This window comes from Pseudophryne corroboree, chromosome 7 (assembly GCF_028390025.1).
Source record: "Pseudophryne corroboree isolate aPseCor3 chromosome 7, aPseCor3.hap2, whole genome shotgun sequence".
Lineage (NCBI taxonomy): Eukaryota > Metazoa > Chordata > Amphibia > Anura > Myobatrachidae > Pseudophryne > Pseudophryne corroboree.
Genome location: NC_086450.1, coordinates 101,996,044 through 102,015,731, shown reverse-complemented (window position 1 = coordinate 102,015,731; position 19,688 = coordinate 101,996,044). Strand labels below are relative to the sequence as shown.

Sequence of the window (19,688 nt, the reverse complement as noted above, 5' to 3'; positions counted from 1 at the left end):
AAGTCTTAAAGTGCCCATGTCTCCTGCGGATCCCGTCTATACCCCATGGTTCTTGAAGTGTCCCCAGCATCCTCTACGGACTAAGAGAAAAGGATTTTCCGGTAGGTATTAAAATCCTATTATTATTATTATCAATTGACCGCCTGTCGGGATCCCGACACCAGCTGAAATACCGACGGTCGGACTCCTGGCCTCCGGCTAGTTACCCCTCTTGGGTGGTGGTCCATGTCACCACCCAGAGGGTTGCCACTGGGGCCCGAAGCATGGCGAGCGCAGCGAGCCCGTGAGGGGACACGCTGCACTCGCTGCCGGGATCCTGGCATCGGTCTCCTGACCGCCGGGATCCCGACCATCGAGATCTCATACTAATCCCTAATAAATAATAATCTACAGTGTGTGGGACACACAGCATTGATCAACAAGCTTTCTTTGACGTCCTAAGTGGATGCTGGGACTCCGTAAGGACCATGGGGAATAGCGGCTCCGCAGGAGACTGGGCACAACTATAAAGAAAGCTTTAGACTACTGGTGTGCACTGGCTCCTCCCACTATGACCCTCCTCCAGACCTCAGTTAGAATCCTGTGCCCGGCTGAGCTGGATGCACACTAGGGGCTCTCCTGAGCTCCTAGAAAGAAAGTATATTTTAGGTTTTTTATTTTACAGTGAGATCTGCTGGCAACAGACTCACTGCAGCGAGGGACTAAGGGGAGAAGAAGCGAACCTACCTAACTGGTGGTAGTTTGGGCTTCTTACGCTACTGGACACCATTAGCTCCAGAGGGATCGACCGCAGGACCCGACCTTGGTGTTCGTTCCCGGAGCCGCGCCGCCGGCCCCCTTACAGAGCCAGAAGCAAGAAGTGTTCCGGAAAATCGGCGGCAGAAGACTTCAGTCTTCAACAAGGTAGCGCACAGCACTGCAGCTGTGCGCCATTGCTCCTCATGCACACCTCACACTCCGGTCACTGATGGGTGCAGGGCGCTGGGGGGGGGGGGGGGGCGCCCTGAGGGCAATATAAGACACTTTGGCTGGCAAATCTACACCATATATAGTCAGGAAGGCTATATAGGTGTAAAAATACCCCTGCCAGAATTCCAGAAAAAGCGGGAGAAGTCCGCCGGAAAAGGGGCGGGGCCATCTCCCTCAGCACACTGGCGCCATTTTTCCCTCACAGCTCCGCTGGAAGGAAGCTCCCTGGCTCTCCCCTGCAGTCTACAAGCTACAGAAGGGTAAAAAAGAGAGGGGGGGCACTAAATTTAGGCGCAGTATATATGTAAAATAAGCAGCTATAAGGGAAAACACTCATTTATAGTGGGATCCCTGTGTTATATAGCGCTCTGGTGTGTGCTGGCATACTCTCTCTCTGTCTCCCCAAAGGGCTTTGTGGGGTCCTGTCCTCTGTCAGAGCATTCCCTGTGTGTATGCGGTGTGTCGGTACGGCTGTGTCGACATGTTTGATGAGGAGGCTTATGTGGAGGCGGAGCAGATGCCTATAAATATGATGTCACCCCCTGCGGGGTCGACACCTGAGTGGATGGTGCTGTGGAAGGAATTACGTGACAGTGTCGACTCCTTGCATAAAAGGTTTGACGACATACCAAATGTGGGACAGCCGGCTTCTCAGCCTGTGCCTGCCCAGGCGTCTCAAAAGCCATCAGGGGCTCTAAAACGCCCGCTACCTCAGATGGCAGACACAGATGTCGACATGGATACTGACTCCAGTGTCGACGACGATGAGACTAATGTAACTTCCAGTAGGGCCACACGTTACATGATTGAGGCAATGAAAAATGTGTTGCACATTTCTGATGTTACCCCCGGTACCACAAAAAAGGGTATTATGTTTGGAGAGAAAAAACTACCAGTAGCTTTTCCTCCATCTGAGGAGTTAAATGAAGTGTGTGAAGAAGCGTGGGCTTCCCCTGATAAGAAACTGGTAATTTCTAAGAGGTTACTAATGGCGTACCCTTTCCCGCCAGAGGATAGGTCACGTTGGGAAACATCCCCTAGGGTGGATAAAGCGCTCACACGCTTGTCAAAGAAGGTGGCACTACCGTCTCCGGATACGGCCGCCCTGAAGGAATCTGCTGATAGAAAGCAGGAGGCTATCCTGAAGTCTATATATACACACACAGGTGTTATACTGAGACCAGCTATTGCTTCAGCATGGATGTGCAGTGCTGCAGCTGCATGGTCAGATTCCCTGTCGGAAAATATTGATACCCTAGACAGGGACACTATATTGCTAACCGTAGAGCATATTAAAGACGCACTTTTATACATGAGGGATGCACAGAGGGATATTTGCCGGCTGGCATCTAAAATTAGTGCAATGTCCATTTCTGCCAGAAGAGGGTTATGGACTCGGCAGTGGACAGGAGATGCAGATTCCAAAAGGCACATGGAAGTTCTGCCTTATAAAGGTGAGGAGTTGTTCGGGGATGGTCTCTCGGGCCTCGTTTCCACAGCAACAGCTGGGAAGTCTACATTTTTACCCCATGTTCCCTCACAGCCAAAGAAAGCACCGTATTATCAGGTACAGTCCTTTCGGCCCAATAGGGGCAAGCGGGTTAAGGGCGTGTCCTTTCTGCCCAGAGGCAGAGGTAGGGCGAAAAAGCTGCAGCATACAGCCAGTTCCCAGGAGCAAAAGTCCTCCCCCGCTTCCTCTAAGTCCACAGCATGACGCTGGGGCTCCACAGGCGGAGCCAGGTACGGTGGGGGCCCATCTCAAATATTTCAGCAATCAGTGGGCTCGCTCACGGGTGGATCCCTGGATCTTTTAAGTAGTATCTCAGGGGTACAAGCTGGAATTCGAGACGTCTCCCCCCCGCCGTTTCCTCAAATCTGCCTTACCAACCACTCCCTCAGGCAGGGAGGCAGTATTACAGGCAATTCACAAGCTGTATTCACAACAGGTGATAGTAAAGGTGCCCCTACTTCAACAAGGACGGGGTTACTATTCCACAATGTTGTGGTACCGAAACCGGACGGTTCGGTGAGACCCATTTTAAATTTGAAATCCTTGAACACATATATAAAAAAATTCAAGTTCAAGATGGAATCGCTCAGGGCGGTTATTGCAAGCCTGGACGAGGGGGATTACATGGTATCACTGGACATCAAGGATGCTTACCTGCATGTCCCCATTTACCATCCTCACCAGGAGTACCTCAGATTTGTGGTACAGGATTGTCATTACCAATTCCAGACGTTGCCGTTCGGTCTATCCACGGCTCCGAGGGTCTTTACCAAGGTAATGGCCGAAATGATGATACTCCTTCGAAAGAAGGGAGTTTTAATTATCCCGTACTTGGACGATCTCCTGATAAAGGCGAGGTCCAGGGAGCAGTTGTTGGTCGGGGTAGCACTATCTTGGGAGGTGCTACAACAGCACGGCTGGATTCTAAATATTCCGAAGTCACAGCTGGTCCCTACGACATGTCTACTGTTCCTGGGGATGGTTCTGGACACAGAACAGAAAAAAGTGTTTCTCCCGGAGGAGAAGGCCAAGGAGCTGTCATCTCTAGTCAGAGGCCTCCTAAAACCAAAACAGGTGTCGGTGCATCACTGCACGCGGATCCTGGGAAAGATGGTAGCTTCCTACGAAGCAATTCCATTCGGCAGGTTCCATGCAAGAACCTTTCAGTGGGACCTGTTGGACAAGTGGTCCGGATCGCATCTTCAGATGCATCGGCTGATAACCCTGTCTCCAAGGACAAGGGTGTCTCTGCTGTGGTGGCTGCAGAGTGCTCATCTTCAAGAGGGCCGCAGATTCGGCATACAGGACTGGGTCCTGGTGACCACGGATGCCAGCCTTCGAGGCTGGGGGGCAGTCACACAGGGAAGAAATTTCCAAGGACTATGGTCAAGTCAGGAGACTTCCCTGCACATAAATATTCTGGAACTAAGGGCCATTTACAATGCCCTAAGTCAGGCAAAACCCCTGCTTCAAAACCAGCCGGTACTGATCCAGTCAGACAACATCACGGCGGTCGCCCATGTAAACCGACAGAGCGGCACGAGAAGCAGGACGGCAATGGCAGAAGCCACAAGGATTCTCCGATGGGCGGAAAATCACGTGTTAGCACTGTCAGCAGTGTTCATTCCGGGAGTGGACAACTGGGAAGCAGACTTCCTCAGCAGGCACGACCTCCACCCGGGAGAGTGGGGACTTCATCCAGAAGTCTTCCAAATGATTGGGAAAGGCCACAGGTGGACATGATGGCGTCCCGCCTCAACAAAAAGCTAGAAAAGTATTGTGCCAGGTCAAGAGACCCGCAGGCGATAGCTGTGGACGCTCTAGTGACACCGTGGGTGTACCGGTCGGTTTATGTGTTCCCTCCTCTTCCTCTCATACTAAAGGTACTGAGGATAATAAGGAGAAGAGGAGTAAGAACTATACTCATTGTTCCGGATTGGCCAAGAAGAGCTTGGTACCCGGAACTTCAAGAAATTATCTCAGAGGACCCATGGCCTCTGCCGCTCAGACAGGACCTGCTGCAGCAGGGGCCCTGTCTGTTCCAAGACTTACCGCGGCTGCGTTTGACGGCATGGCGGTTGAACACCGGATCCTGAAGGAAAAGGGCATTCCGGAGGAAGTAATTCCTACGCTGATTAAAGCTAGGAAAGAAGTAACGGCAAACCATTATCACCGCATATGGCGAAAATATGTTGCGTGGTGCGAGGCCAGGAAGGCCCCAACGGAAGAATTTCAGCTGGGCCGTTTCCTGCACTTTCTACAGTCAGGGGTGACTATGGGCCTAAAATTGCGTTCAATTAAGGTCCAGATTTCGGCTCTATCGATTTTCTTCCAGAGAGAACTGGCTTCACTACCTGAAGTTCAAACTTTTGTTAAGGGAGTGCTGCATATTCAGCCCCCTTTTGTGCCTCCAGTGGCACCTTGGGATCTCAACGTGGTGTTAGATTTCCTAAAGTCACATTGGTTTGAGCCACTTAAGACCGTGGAATTGAAATATCTCACGTGGAAAGTGGTCATGTTGTTGGCATTGGCTTCGGCCAGGCGTGTATCAGAATTGGCGGCTTTGTCATGTAAAAGCCCTTATCTGATTTTCCATATGGATAGGGCAGAATTGAGGACTCGTCCCCAATTTCTCCCTAAGATGGTATCAGCTTTTCATCTGAACCAACCTATCGTGGTGCCTGCGGCTACTAAAGACTTGGAGGCTTCCAAGTTATTGGACGTAGTCAGGGCCCTGAAAATTTCTGTTTCCAGGACAGCTGGAGTCAGGAAGACTGACTCGCTATTTATCCTGTACGCGCCCAACAAGTTGGGTGCACCTGCTTCAAAGCAGACTATTGCTCGCTGGATTTGTAGTACGATTCAGCTTGCACATTCTGCGGCTGGACTGCCGCATCCTAAATCAGTGAAAGCCCATTCCACGAGGAAGGTGGGCTCTTCTTGGGCGGCTGCCCGAGGGGTCTCGGCTCTACAACTTTGCAGAGCAGCTACTTGGTCGGGGTCAAACACGTTTGCTAAATTCTACAAGTTTGACACCCTGGCTGAGGAGGACCTAGAGTTTGCCCATTCGGTGCTGCAGAGTCATCCGCACTCTCCCGCCCGTTTGGGAGCTTTGGTATAATCCCCATGGTCCTTACGGAGTCCCAGCATCCACTTAGGACGTCAGAGAAAATAAGAATTTACTCACCGGTAATTCTATTTCTCGTAGTCCGTAGTGGATGCTGGGCGCCCATCCCAAGTGCGGATTGTCTGCAATACTTGTATATAGTTATTGTTTAACTAAAGGGTTATTGTTGAGTCATCTGTTGAGAGGCTCAGTTGTTATCATACTGTTAACTGGGTATTGTATCACGAGTTATACGGTGTGACTGGTATGAGTCTTACCCGGGATTCAAAATCCTTCCTTATTGTGTCAGCTCTTCCGGGCACAGTATCCTAACTGAAGTCTGGAGGAGGGTCATAGTGGGAGGAGCCAGTGCACACCAGTAGTCTAAAGCTTTCTTTATAGTTGTGCCCAGTCTCCTGCGGAGCCGCTATTCCCCATGGTCCTTACGGAGTCCCAGCATCCACTACGGACTACGAGAAATAGAATTACCGGTGAGTAAATTCTTATTATTCCTATGATCCTGTTGTGTATTACCAACTAATTACCAACTATGGGGGGTACCCAAGTAGCCGCGAAAATGCAGCAAATTGTTTTTTTTATTCCCCCTACCTTATTATTTCCCTCTAAATAAACTTGTTTTTTGCATGAAAATACATAGTGAGCCTAATTCCCTAATTCAGACCTGATAGCTGACAGGTAATTTTTGTCCGGCTGTGATCAGATAGTCGCTGCCTATATGGGGAGTGTATTTTAGCTGTGCAGGTCTGCGAACGCATGTGTAGCAGAGCTCTACAAACAGATCTTGTGCAGTTTTGCGCAGCCCTGGACTTACTCAGCCGCTGCGATCACTTCAGCCTGTCCGAGACCGGATTTTACGTCAGGAACCCTCCCTGCAAACGCTTAAACACCCCTGCGTTTTACCAACCACTCCTTGAAAACGGTCAGTTTCCACCCACAAACGCCCTCTTCCTGTCAATCTCCTTGTGTTCGCCGATGCGAATGAATTATTCGCAGAAACCCATCGCTGAGCGACAGTCCGCTTTGTACCCGTGCGTTGCGCCTGCGCATTGCGATGCATACACATGCGCAGTTTAGACCTGATCGCAGGCTGTACGAAAATGCAGCCTAGCGATCAGGTCTGAATTACCCCCAGTGCCCTCGAAAAGCTGCGGACCTATGTATTTTCGTGGCACTTTTTTTACTGAAAAATGGTCACTTATCTGGGATTTGGCTTCACCTGCCTGAGGCAGGCAAAACCAGTTCCCGATAAGTGCCGGCATCGGGGGATAAGCGATGGCTATCAGGGCTAATATTGTACCCCCCTTATGTCTTAATACTGTGTTATGTATTAATTATTATACTATTTACAAATATTCATAACTTGTACACAACAATAAAGTAAGCATGTATATTACCAATTAGGCCTCATCTGTAGTATTTACTGTACCTGTACAAAAACAGAGTAGTCATTTGTTGCTATGGGCAACTTCTCTATTGGTCCTTTTCTCCACTGTTTTCACTGCTTCATGAATAGACCCATTATTTAGCTGAATCAGACAAGATCAGGTCCATTATTGCTCTGGCCAAATGACCAGATGACTTCCGGCCTCCCTGCAGCCTGCTAGGGTGGTTACACAACCACACAAATATGACATTTATTACTTCAGCTGGTGCATTATAATGTGCACAGCTTAATACAGAATACAGGTTGAATCCGATGGGCATTTTTACTCTTTTCAACTTCATCAACTGTGTTACTATGGGAGTCATTCCGACCCGTTCGCACGCAGCAGAAAATGCGCATGCACGGTGGACGCTTTGTGCACGCGCGTCGTTGCCTGGCAACGATCGTCACTGGGCAACGACGCCGCCAGTAACAAATGTGATTGCAGCGGCGATCGCAAGAAGATGGACAGGCAGGAGGCATTCCGGGGCGGATACTCACCGTTTCCAGACGTTTTTAGGCAGTGGTAAGAAAAACGCAGGCGTGTCCAGGCGTTTGGAAGGCGGATGTCTGACGTCAAATCCGGGACCTGCATCGCTGGATCTGTTGCACAGGGTAAGTAGGTCTAGGGCCAATCTTGTTTGTGTGAAACTTTTTTAGCATAGCAGGGCTGCACATGCGACGCAGCCCTGCTATGCTAAAACACATTCCCCCATAGGCAGAGATTAGTTGATCGCACCAGCAGCAAAAAGTTGCTTGGTGCGATCAACTCGGAATGAGGGCCTATGTTACTATGACAGAAGCTGTTATCTCCCGAGCCCATTGGCCACCATGTGCAATAATGAGCCTATCAGATTTGGTGGAATGACTATAAGGCATCACTGTCATTTTGAGTCTGTATGCAATGTGATGCTGCAGATTTCAGTATCCATTTCTAAGTTTTTGCCTCTTTATTTGTTTCAGGCATCTGGAAATTTGGAAGTTCTTGAGCCAGAAGGTATTTCTATATATCTTTATAAGAATGCCTTATATGGGATCAGATGCAGCATGATCCAGTAATCATTATTGTGTATCCCCATTAAATTATGCCTGAAACATAATTCTGTATAATGTATGAGAGAAGTGTGGTGGATGGGTGCTACCTAAATAGCTTTATGTACGTTTTCTAGGTAAGAGTGTGTAGGTCCGTAGTATAACACAATTAAGTGTTCATGATGTTAAAAAACTCTAATAATCATAAATTAGCATAAAAACATACACATTTCATATAGATCTGTAAACATAATACTTATGCAGTCTGCAAGATTAATTCAGCAGAAACAAAAACTGATTGTTGTAGACATAAAAATCATAGTTGATTAATAAAGAATTAACTAAGTAAATTACCGCTGAAGGCATAAAATTGGTTGCAGTTATAAATAAAGCACAATCCGTGGTCAGTGGCGGCTTTAGGTGTGGGCGGGGGCACGGGGCTCTGCAGCTGGAAGCCGTGGCCATAGTCACCCTGCCAGCGCCATCTGAATTGCATGTGCCTGCCCGCATCGGCTGCCCCCACCTTCCACTGGTCCCCCGTGTCTGCCCCCCACTGGCTGCCCCCCCTCCTTGGCTCTACCTGGTTTAATGTGTAAAAAAGGGGTTCTACCTGGCGTAACTTGTATAAAAGAGGCTCTACCTGGAATAATGTATATAGGGCTCTACCTGGTGCAGTGTGTATAAGGGACTCTACCTGGCGTGTGTAAGGGGTACTACTGTATGGTGTAATGTGACTGACGGACACTTCTGTGCAGTGTAATGTGTATTGGTGCTTCTGTGGTCACGCCCCTTTTCCATGAAACCACGCCCCTATATTTTTTACACGCGCCTTCAGCTCACGCTGTCCCTGTTTTAATGGGGATGAGGGGCACTAAAGGAAACGTTCACCCTAGGCGCCACAAGGTCTAGAACCGCTCCTGTCCGTGGTACTAAATGACATGGTACAAATAAATACTAAATTACCTCTGAAAAATAAAGAATACAAATATAATTTCTGCAGCGGGGTACACTGTGTTCCACAGCGAATACATTGGGGTGTAGAAATGGATCTTGATCCAGAGGCACCAACAGGCTAAAGCTTTAGATTGTCCCAGGATGCATTGCGGGCTCTCCTCTATAACCCCGCCTCCGGGCACTGTGAGCTCAGTTTTAGAGTTGGTGCCTACATAAGCAGGTCACTTAACAGGGAGGCTGCACTAGGCAGCCCTGAAAAAGCTATTTAGAAGACTTCAAGGGCTGCAGCACTTCATATGTCAGTGTAACATACTGAGCTGCGGTTCCATCACCTCCCCAGCGGCGTCGCATACTCCCGCTGGCTCTGTTACCGGGTACTTGCGGCGGAGATGCTCCGGTTCCTAGGCACACCACCGCAGACGATCTCCTGGATTGCGTGGCTGCTACTACTGGAGGAGGTAAAAGGGTCCCCCAGGCGGGACCCGCCATTAAATCGCATTATGGTTGCGGTCTAAGGAGATGGACCGCGACGCTGGCGTGGACACGGTGGCCGAGCAGGGACCCCACTATATCCACCAGGGCATGGGAGCACAGGTCGGATATTACATTATCCATTATCCATAGTACCCGGTGGTGAGGACCAGCATAGGGGATAAGGCGCTTGACCTGTAGCCCCTCCCCGAGCGCCATCTACTGCTGGTGTTCCCGCCCTGGAGCTGCCTCACACTCTCCCTCACTCCCTGACTGAGACTCTGGGCGCCACCTTCTCACAGTAGCTGCGACTGGTCTCCGGGACTGCAGGGCGAGGTCTCCTCTGTAAATCCGCCTGATTCATCAGCGCTGTGATTTTACAGACACTTAAGTATTCTACATGTCATTCTAAGACGGTGTTAGTTAAGAACAACTGTACCTCTACCAGAATATGTTGTACGAGTATTCTGATATATACATCCGGTCTCGGACCGCACATTGTTTTATATATATATATATATATATATATATATATATATATTTACTAGTCCAGTGCAGTGTTATTGTCTGACTAAAATAATTATCTGCATTGTCACTGTAACTGTGTGTGCCTGTATCTGCTGTGTGGATTTCACTTTCAGTGTATTACAGCTATAGCTATCACTGTATTCTGTACCCTAAGGGACTAGGTGCGTCATGGTCTATTATATAGTTCTGCGCAGTATTTACAGTTAAGTGTATTTTACTGTGTATTTCAGTCACCTCATACCGCATTTATTCTCTGTTTGTGTTCTGTATATACTGTCACACAAATAGGGGATTTATTTGCAGGTATTGTATTTGTCTGGCTGTATCATACTCTTATGCTCTACGGTTACATTCACTATAATATCTACCACAAAGGGTGGGAAATCCGCGGACGCTCCTGCATCATGTGCCAAGGATTTGCCTGAGGGGAAAGTTTTGAAGTATGGTCTGTGACATATGTGCCATACATCTTCCAGTCAGCCCGCCACGCCTGTAGCCAATCAGGAGCCACCTTGGGCTGCGTTCTCAAATATGCTAAATACGCTTGTGACACACCTTACGCCCCCTATGGGACCTCCTGTGCCATTACAGCCACATATTGTCCCTGTGATAAATCCGCCTTGGGCGTGTACGCTGTCTATCCAGATACAACAAGTGAGTCAATCTTTGGTTAGACAAAAAACTACCCCACGTCCCTCTGGGGTCAAAGGATCATCTAAGCGGGCCGCTTCCTCCTCACAATCCACTAATATCTCAGATGATACTTCTGATGAGGATGGTGAATATACTGATCCATCCGACACTGATACAGTTGCTTCTGATGAGGAACCTACAATGCAGGTTGATGTTCCTGACCTAGTGGAGGCTATTAACCACTTAACTGGCATGGTCAGATTTCATGCAACTGCGCCGTCCCACCCTATCCCCCCGTTTTTGACAAGGAAATCCGTTCTGCAGATGTGCATAATATAATGTTTAAATATTTTTAAAAATACTTTTTCGACTTTATTAAATAAAATACATTTTAAAAAATGTTGTTAACGCTTTTGAAGGGAAAAATCGTCAGTTAAGTGGTTAAGCTGATTCTACAAATTATAAAGCTTATAAAGCTGAGCTTGCTCATTTAGATACTCAAACCTCATCTTCATACATAGTTTTAAACTAGAAATAATATCAGTGCGGTGAGGTGAGGCAGAGCCTTTCCTGTCATACTAACGTATACACCAGAGTTTTCACCTATATAAAGTACACTGCTCAAAAAAATGAAGGGAACACTTAAACAACACAATGTAACTCCAAGTCAATCACACTTCTGTGAAATCAAACTGTCCACTTAGGAAGCAACACTGATTGACAATCAATTTCACATGCTGTTGTGCAAATGGAATAGACAACAGGTGGAAATTATAGACAATTAGCAAGACACCCCCAATAAAGGAGTTGTTCTTCAGGTGGTGACCACAGACCACTTCTCAGCTCCTATGCTTTCTGGCTGATGTTTTGGTCACTTTTGAAAGCTTGCGGTGCTTTCACTCTAGTGGTAGCATGAGACGGAGTCTACAACCCACACAAGTGGCTCAGGTAGTGCAGCTCATCCAGGATGGCACATCAATGCGAGCTGTGGCAAGAAGGTTTGCTGTGTCTGTCAGCGTAGTGTCCAGAGCAGGGAGGCGCTATCAGGAGACAGGCCAGTACATCAGGAGACGTGGAGGAGGCCGTAGGAGGGCAACAACCCAGCAGCAGGACCGTTACCTCCTCCTTTGTGCAAGGAGGAATAGGAGGAGCACTGCCAGAGCCCTGCAAAATGACCTCCAGCAAGCCACAAATGTGCATGTGTCTACTCAAACGATCAGAAACAGACTCCATGAGGGTGGTATGAGGGCCCGACGTCCACAGGTGGGGGTTGTGCTTACAGCCCAACACCGTGCAGGACGTTTGGCATTTGCCAGAGAACACCAAGATTGGCAAATTCACCACTGGCGCCCTGTGCTCTTCACAGATGAAAGCAATTTCTCACTGAGCACATGTGACAGACGTGACAAAGTCTGGAGACGCCAAGGAAAACGTTCTGCTGCCTGCAACATCCTCCAGCATGACCGGTTTGGCAGTGGGTCAGTAATGGTGTGGGGTGGCATTTCTTTGGGGGGCCGCACAGCCCTCCATGTGGTCGCCAGAGGTAGCCTGACTGCCATTAGGTACCGAGATGAGATCCTCAGACCCCTTGTGAGACCATATGCTGGTGCGGTTGGCCCTGGGTTCCTCCTAATGCAAGACAATGCTAGACCTCATGTGGCTGGAGTGTGTCAGCAGTTCCTGCAAGACGAAGGCATTGATGCTATGGACTGGCCCGCCTGTTCCCCAGACCTGAATCCAATTGAGCACATCTGGGACATCATGTCTCGCTCCATCCACCAACGCCGCGTTGCACCACAGACTGTCCAGGAGTTGGCGGATGCTTTAGTCCAGGTCTGGGAGGAGATCCCTCAGGAGACCATCCGCCACCTCATCAGCATGCCCAGGCGTTGTAGGGAGGTCATACAGGCACGTGGAGGCCACACACACTACTGAGCCTCATTTTGACTTGTTTTAAGGACATTACATCAAAGTTGGATCAGCCTATAGTGTGTTTTTCCACTTTAATTTTGAGTGTGACTCCAAATCCAGACCTCCATGAGTTGATAAATTTGATTTCCATTGATAATTGTTGTGTGATTTTGGTGTCAGCACATTCAACTATGTAAAGAACAAAGTATTTAATAAGAATATTTCATTCATTCAGATCTAGGATGTGTTATTTTAGTGTTCCCTTTATTTTTTTGAGCAGTGTATATGAAAAATACGAAAGATATATTGGAAATATCTTCTTTGTATTATTCTAATCATTTTTATAGTCAAAACTCTGGAGTAATAAGTCTATGGCAGGTGAGGCATCCCCAGTCTATCTTGTCCACACATCTCTGATCAAAACTCACCAAATTTCCAGAAGTATATACTGCTGCATCTGTGTATAATGCCCGCATGCACCCTTGGGCTCATATATTGTGTGTAAATCTGGCTCTGGTACCAGCCAGTGCTTCCTCAGCCATTTACCTCACCGTATGATCCTGAATAATAGTATGTAAAGCTGCAGAAGTAACAGTTTGATAATACTCCCACACGCTGAAATTCCGCCACCATCCCCTATTACAGAGAGGACTGATGTTTCCTACTTGTCCTGTAGTACCTAGAGATAAGGGCGCACAGGCTAAAGTACAGATAAGTATTGTTTAAGCAAAAGACCCCCAGAAAAAAATATTAATTTAGTTTCACTCTAAAGTTATCACAAGAAATGGGGGGTGCTACCACGGACACAAAGACTATAATCACATGATTCAAGAAGAAGAGGAAAATGTCCAAAATGTGGTGCACAGAAAATTACATAGTAGCTAAAATATAACTTTTATTAGTATTCTAAGTAAAAGATATGCGTAAAAAGCGAAAAATTAATTTAAAAGAAAAAGTGTAGAAGTGTCAAAGATAATGAAAATGTGTATTAAAAAATCGCTATATGTGAAAAGACTCCATGAAACATTTCTTCTGAAGAAATTCAGGAAATAGAAGGAGAGCAAAGAATCTGTGCCCAGTGTATTAATATATCGTGATGTAATATCCGATCTTGGGTACAGTATGATCTCCAATAAATATATATCAATCACTATTAAGTCTGTGGGACCTTATGGGTTCATTTTTCATATAACTTTACGTCTTAAAATATGCCCTAATAGGTTGTCCTGTAGTACTCAGGTCCCACAAGTAACAATGGGTGTGGCATGGAAGGTAGATAGTAACTAGGTCGACAGTGTCTAGGTCGACAACTATTGGTTGACAGTAACTAGGTCGACAGGGTCTTTAGGTCGACATGGTCTAGGTCAAAAGGTCAACATGAGTTTTTTTTATGTTTTTTTTGGTGTCGTTTTCTTTGTAGAGTGACCGGGAACCCCAATTGGTGCACCATGTCCCCTTGCATGGCTCGCTTCGCTCGCCGTGCTTCCAGCAAGGTGCCTCGCTTCGCTCGGCACAGATTACCGTTTCAATCGTAGTCCACGTAGATCGCTAAGTATGAAAAGGTTCAAAAAAAGAAAAAAATTGTGAAAACCTCATGTCGACCTTTTGACCTGCCGACCTAGAACATGTCGACCTAGAGACCCTGTCGACCTAGGAACCCTGTCGACCTAGTTACTGTCGACCAATAGTGGTCGACCTAGACACTGTCGACCTAGTTACTGTCGACCTAGAGACTGGATCCCAGTAACAATCTGCTAATGCTCCCACACTCTTGAGATTCCACCACCATCCCCTATAATTACAGAGAGGACTGATGTCTCCTACTTGTCCTGTACTACTCAGGTCCCACAAGTAACAGTCTGCTAACACTCCCAGGGCGGGATGTACTAAGGGAAAAATGCGGTAAAACCCCTGTTTCTCTAACGTCCTAAGTGGATGCTGGGGACTCCGTAAGGACCATGGGGGGGGGGAATAGCGGCTCCGCAGGAGACTGGGCACATCTAAAGAAAGCTTTAGGACTAACTGGTGTGCACTGGGTCCTCCCCCTATGACCCTCCTCCAAGCCTCAGTTAGATTTCTGTGCCCGACGAGAAGGGTGCACACTAGGGGCTCTCCTGAGCTTCTTAGTGAAAGTTTTAGTTTAGGTTTGTTATTTTCAGTGAGACCTGCTGGCAACAGGCTCACTGCATCGAGGGACTAAGGGGAGAAGAAGCGAACTCACCTGCGTGCAGAGTGGATTGGGCTTCTTGGCTACTGGACATTAGCTCCAGAGGGACGATCACAGGTTCAGCCTGGATGGGTCCCGGAGCCGCGCCGCCGGCCCCCTTACAGAGCCAGAAGAGCGAAGAGGTCCGGAAAAATCGGCGGCAGAAGACGTTCCTGTCTTCAATAAGGTAGCGCACAGCACTGCAGCTGTGCGCCATTGCTCTCAGCACACTTCATACTCCGGTCACTGAGGGTGCAGGGCGCTGGGGGGGGCGCCCTGAGACGCAATAAAACACGATAAAAATACCTTACATGGCAAAAAATGCATCACATATAGCTCCTGGGCTATATGGATGCATTTAACCCCTGCCAGAATATACAGAAAAACGGGTGATAAGGCCGCCGAAAAGGGGGCGGGGCCTATCTCCTCAGCACACTGGCGCCATTTTCCCTCACAGCTCAGTTGGAGGGAAGCTCCCTGGCTCTTCCCTGCACTACAGAAAGGGTTAAAAAAAGAGAGGGGGACACTAATTAGGCGCAGTATTAAAACATACAGCAGCTATAAGGGGAAAAACACTTATATAAGGTTATCCCTGTATATATATATATATAGCGCTCTGGTGTGTGCTGGCATACTCTCCCTCTGTCTCCCCAAAGGGCTAGTGGGGTCCTGTCCTCTATCAGAGCATTCCCTGTGTGTGTGCTGTGTGTCGGTACGTTTGTGTCGACATGTATGAGGAGAAAAATGATGTGGAGACGGAGCAGAGTGTCTGTAACAGTGATGTCACCACCTAGGGGGTCGACACCTGAGTGGATGTACTGTTGAAAATTACGTGACAGTGTCAGCTCTGTATAAAAAAACAGTGGTTGACATGAGACAGCCGGCTACTCAGCTTGTGCCTGTCCAGACGTCTCATAGGCCGTCAGGGGCTCTAAAGCGCCCGTTACCTCAGATGGCAGATACAGACGCCGACACGGATACTGACTCCTGTGTCGACGGTGAAGAGACAACCGTGATTTCCAGTAGGGCCACACGTTACATGATTGAGACAATGGAAAATGTTTTATACATTTCTGATAATACGAGTACCACCAAAAAGGGGTATTATGTTCGGTGAGGGAAAAACTACCTGTAGTTTTCCTGAATCTGAAAAATAAAATGAGTTGTGTGATGATACGTGGGTTTCCCCCCGATAACAATTGATAATTTCTTAAAAAGTATTGGCTGTATACCCTTTCCCGCCAGAGGTTAGGGTGCGTTGGGAAACACCCCCTAGGGGGGATAAGGCGCTCACACGCTTGTAAGAACAAGGGCTCTACCTTCTCATGAGATGGCCGCCCTTAAGGATCCTGCTGAGGAGGGTATCCAAAAATGTATTCACACACATACTGGTGTTATACTGCGACCAGCAATCGCCTCAGCCTGGAGGTGCAGTGCTGGGTTGGCATGGTCGGATTCCCTGACTGGAAATATTGATATCCTAGATAAGGATAGTATATTATTGCCTATAGAGCATTTAAAAGATGCATTTCTATATATGCATGATGCACAGCGGAATATTTGCCGACTGGCATCAAGTATAAGTGCGTTGTCCAATTCTACCAGTAAAATGGTCAGGTGATGCGGATTCCAAACGGCATTTGGAAGTATTGCCTTTAAAAGGGGACATTTGGGGTCGGTCTTTTAGACCTGGTGGCCACGGCAACAACTGGGAAATCCACGTTTGTACCCCAGGTCGCCTCTCAAAATAAGACGCCGTATTATCAGGCGCAGTCCTTTGTTGGCAAGCGGACAAAAGGTTCCTCTTTTCTGCTCGTGACAGAGGGAGAGGAAAAAGGCTGAAGAGATTACCCAGTTCCCAGGAACAGAAATCCTTTCCCGCCTCTGCAAAAGCACTCAGTATGACGCTAGGGCCTTACAAACTCAGGCACGGTGGGGGCCCGTTCTCAATGAATTTCAGTGCGCAGTGGGCTCACTCGCAAGTAGACCCCTGGGTCCTTCAGGTAATATCTCAAGGGTACATATTGTAATTCGAGACGTCTCCCCCTCGCCGTTTCCAAAAGTCGGCTTTACCGACGTCTCCCTCTGACAGGGAGGCAGTTTTGGAAGCCATTCACCCAGCAGGTGATAATCAAGGTACCCCTCCTGCAACAGGGAACGGGGTATTAGTCCACACTATTGTGGTACCGAAGCCAGACGGCCCGGTGAAACCGATTCTAAATCTAAAATCTTTGAACACTTACATACAGAGGTTCAAATTCAAGATTGAGTCACTCAGAGCAGTGATTGCGAACCTGGAAGAAGGGGACTACATGATGTCTTGGGACATCAAGGATGCTTACCTTCATGTCAAAGTTTACCCTTCTCACCAAGGGTACCTCAGGTTATGGTACAGAACTGTCACTATCAGTTCAGACGCTGCCGTAGGGATGGTCCACGGCACCCCGGGTCTTTACCAAGGTAATGGCCGAAATTATATCCCTTCGAAGGAAGGGAATTTTAGTTATCCCTTACTTGGACGATTCCCTGATAAGGGTAAGATCCAGGGAACAGTTGGAAGTCGGGGTAGCACTATCTCAGGTAGTGTTGCGGCAGCACGATTGGATTCTCAATATTCCAAAATCGCAGCTGGTTCCGACGACTTGTCTTCTGTTTCCTAGGGATGGTCCTGGACACAGTCCAGAAAAAAGGTGTTTCTCCCGGAAGAGAAAACCAGGGAGTTATTCGAGCTAGTCAGGAACCTCCTAAAACCGAACCAAGTCTCAGTGCATCAATGCACAAGGGTTCTGGGTAAAAATGGTGGCTTCCTACGAAGCAATCCCATTCGTTAGATTCCACGCAAGAACTTTCCAGTGGAACCTACTGGACAAATGGTCCGGGTCGCATTTTCAGATGCATCAGCGGATAACCCTGTCACCAAGGACAAGGGTATCCATCATGTGGTGGTTGCAGAGTGCTCATCTTCTAGAGGGCCGCAGATTCGGCATTCAGGACTGGGTCCTGGTGACCACGGATGCCAGCCTGCGAGGCTGGGGAGCAGTCACACAGGGAAGGAATATCCAGGGCTTACGGTCAAGCCTGGATACATCACTTCACATAAATATCCTGAAGCTAAGGGCCATTTACAATGCTCTAAGCTTAGCAAGACCTCTGCTTCAAGGTCAGCCGGTGTTGATCCAGTCGGACAACATCATGGCAGTCACCCACGTAAACAGACAGGGTGGCACAAGAAGCAGGAGGGCAATGGCAGAAGCTGCAGGGATTCTTCGCTGGGCGGAAAATCATGTGATAGCACTGTCAACAGTATTCATTCCGGGAGTGGACAACTGGGAAGCAGACTTCCTCAGCACGACCTCCACCCGGGAGAGTGGGGACTTCACCCAGAAGTCGTCCACATGATTAAAAAAAAAAACTCGACAGGTATTGCGCCAGGTCAAGAGACCCTCAGGCAATAGTTGTAGACGCTCTGGTAACACCGTGGGTGTACCAGTCAGTGTATGTGTTCCCTCCTCTGCCTCTCATACCCAAGGTACTGAGATTGATAAGATGGAGAGGAGAAAACACTATATTCGTGGCTCCGGATTGGCCAAGAAGGACTTGGTAACCGGAACTTCAAGAGATGCTCACGGAGGATCCGTGGCTTCTACCTCTAAGAAGGGACCTGCTCCAGCAAGGACCCTGTCTGTTCCAAGACTTACCGCGGCTGCGTTTGACGGCATGGCGGTTGAACGCCGGATCCTGAAGGAAAAAAGGCTTTCCGGATGAAGTCATTCCTATCCTGATCAAAGCCAGGAAGGATGTAACCGTAAAAACATTATCACCGCAATTGGCGAAAATATGTTGCGTGGTGCGAGGCCAGTAAGGCCCGACGGAGGAAATTCAACTGGGTCAATTCCTACATTTCCTGCAAACAGGAGTGTCTATGGGCCTGAAATTGGGGTCCATTAAGGTTCAAATTTGCGGCCCTGTCAATTTTCTTCCAAAAAAGAACTAGCTTCAGTCCCTGAAGTTCAGACGTTTGTAAAAGGGGTACTGCATATACAGCCTCCTTTTGTGCCTCCAGTGGCACTTTGGGATCTCAATGTAGTTTTGGGTTCCAAAAGTCACATTGGTTTGAACCACTTAAATCTGTGGAGTTAAAATATCTCACATGGAAAGTGGTCATGCTGTTGGCCCTGGCTTGGGCCAGGCGCGTGTCAGAATTGACGGCTTTATCCTGAAAAAGCCCTTATCTGATTTTCCATTCGGACAGGGCGGAATTGAGGACTCGTCCTCAGTTTCTCCCCAAGGTGGTTTCAGCGTCTCACCTGAACCAACCTATTGGTGGTGCCTGCGGCTACTAGGGACTTGGAGGCCTCCAAGTTGCTAGACATTGTCAGTGCCCTAAAAATATATGTTTCCAGGACGGCTGGAGTCAGGAAATCTGACTCGCTGTTTATCCTGTGTGCACCCAACAAGCTGGGTGCTCCTGCTTCTAAGCAGACTATTGCTCGTTGGATTTGTAGTACAATTCAGCTTGCACATTCTGTGGCAGGCCTGCCACAACCAAAAATCTGTAAATGCCCACTCCACAAGGAAGGTGGGCTCATCTTGGGCGGCTGCCCGAGGGGTCTCGGCTTTACAACTTTGCCGAGCAGCTACTTGGTCAGGAGCAAATACGTTTGTAAAATTCTACAAAATTAATATCCTGGCTGAGGAGGACCTGGAGTTCTCTCATTTGGTGCTGCAGAGTCATCCGCACTCTCCCGCCCGTTTGGGAGCTTTGGTATAATCCCCATGGTCCTTACGGAGTCCCCAGCATCCACTTAGGACGTTAGAGAAAATAAGAATTTACTTACCGATAATTCTATTTCTCATAGTCCGTAGTGGATGCTGGGCGCCCATCCCAAGTGCGGATTGTCTGCAATACTTGTACATAGTTATT

General features: G+C 48.1%; 1 protein-coding gene across 2 annotated transcripts in view; it reads left to right on the top strand.

The window, feature by feature from the left end:
- The window catches only part of ERICH2 (glutamate rich 2), a 93,576-nt gene that overhangs the window by 14,440 nt on the left and 59,448 nt on the right, over positions 1-19,688 (top strand). For both annotated transcript variants that reach the window (XM_063933498.1, XM_063933497.1), the window contains one exon: positions 7,993-8,026. In XM_063933498.1, the coding sequence (XP_063789568.1) occupies positions 7,993-8,026 (34 nt within the window). The remainder of the gene's footprint in view (positions 1-7,992; positions 8,027-19,688) is intronic.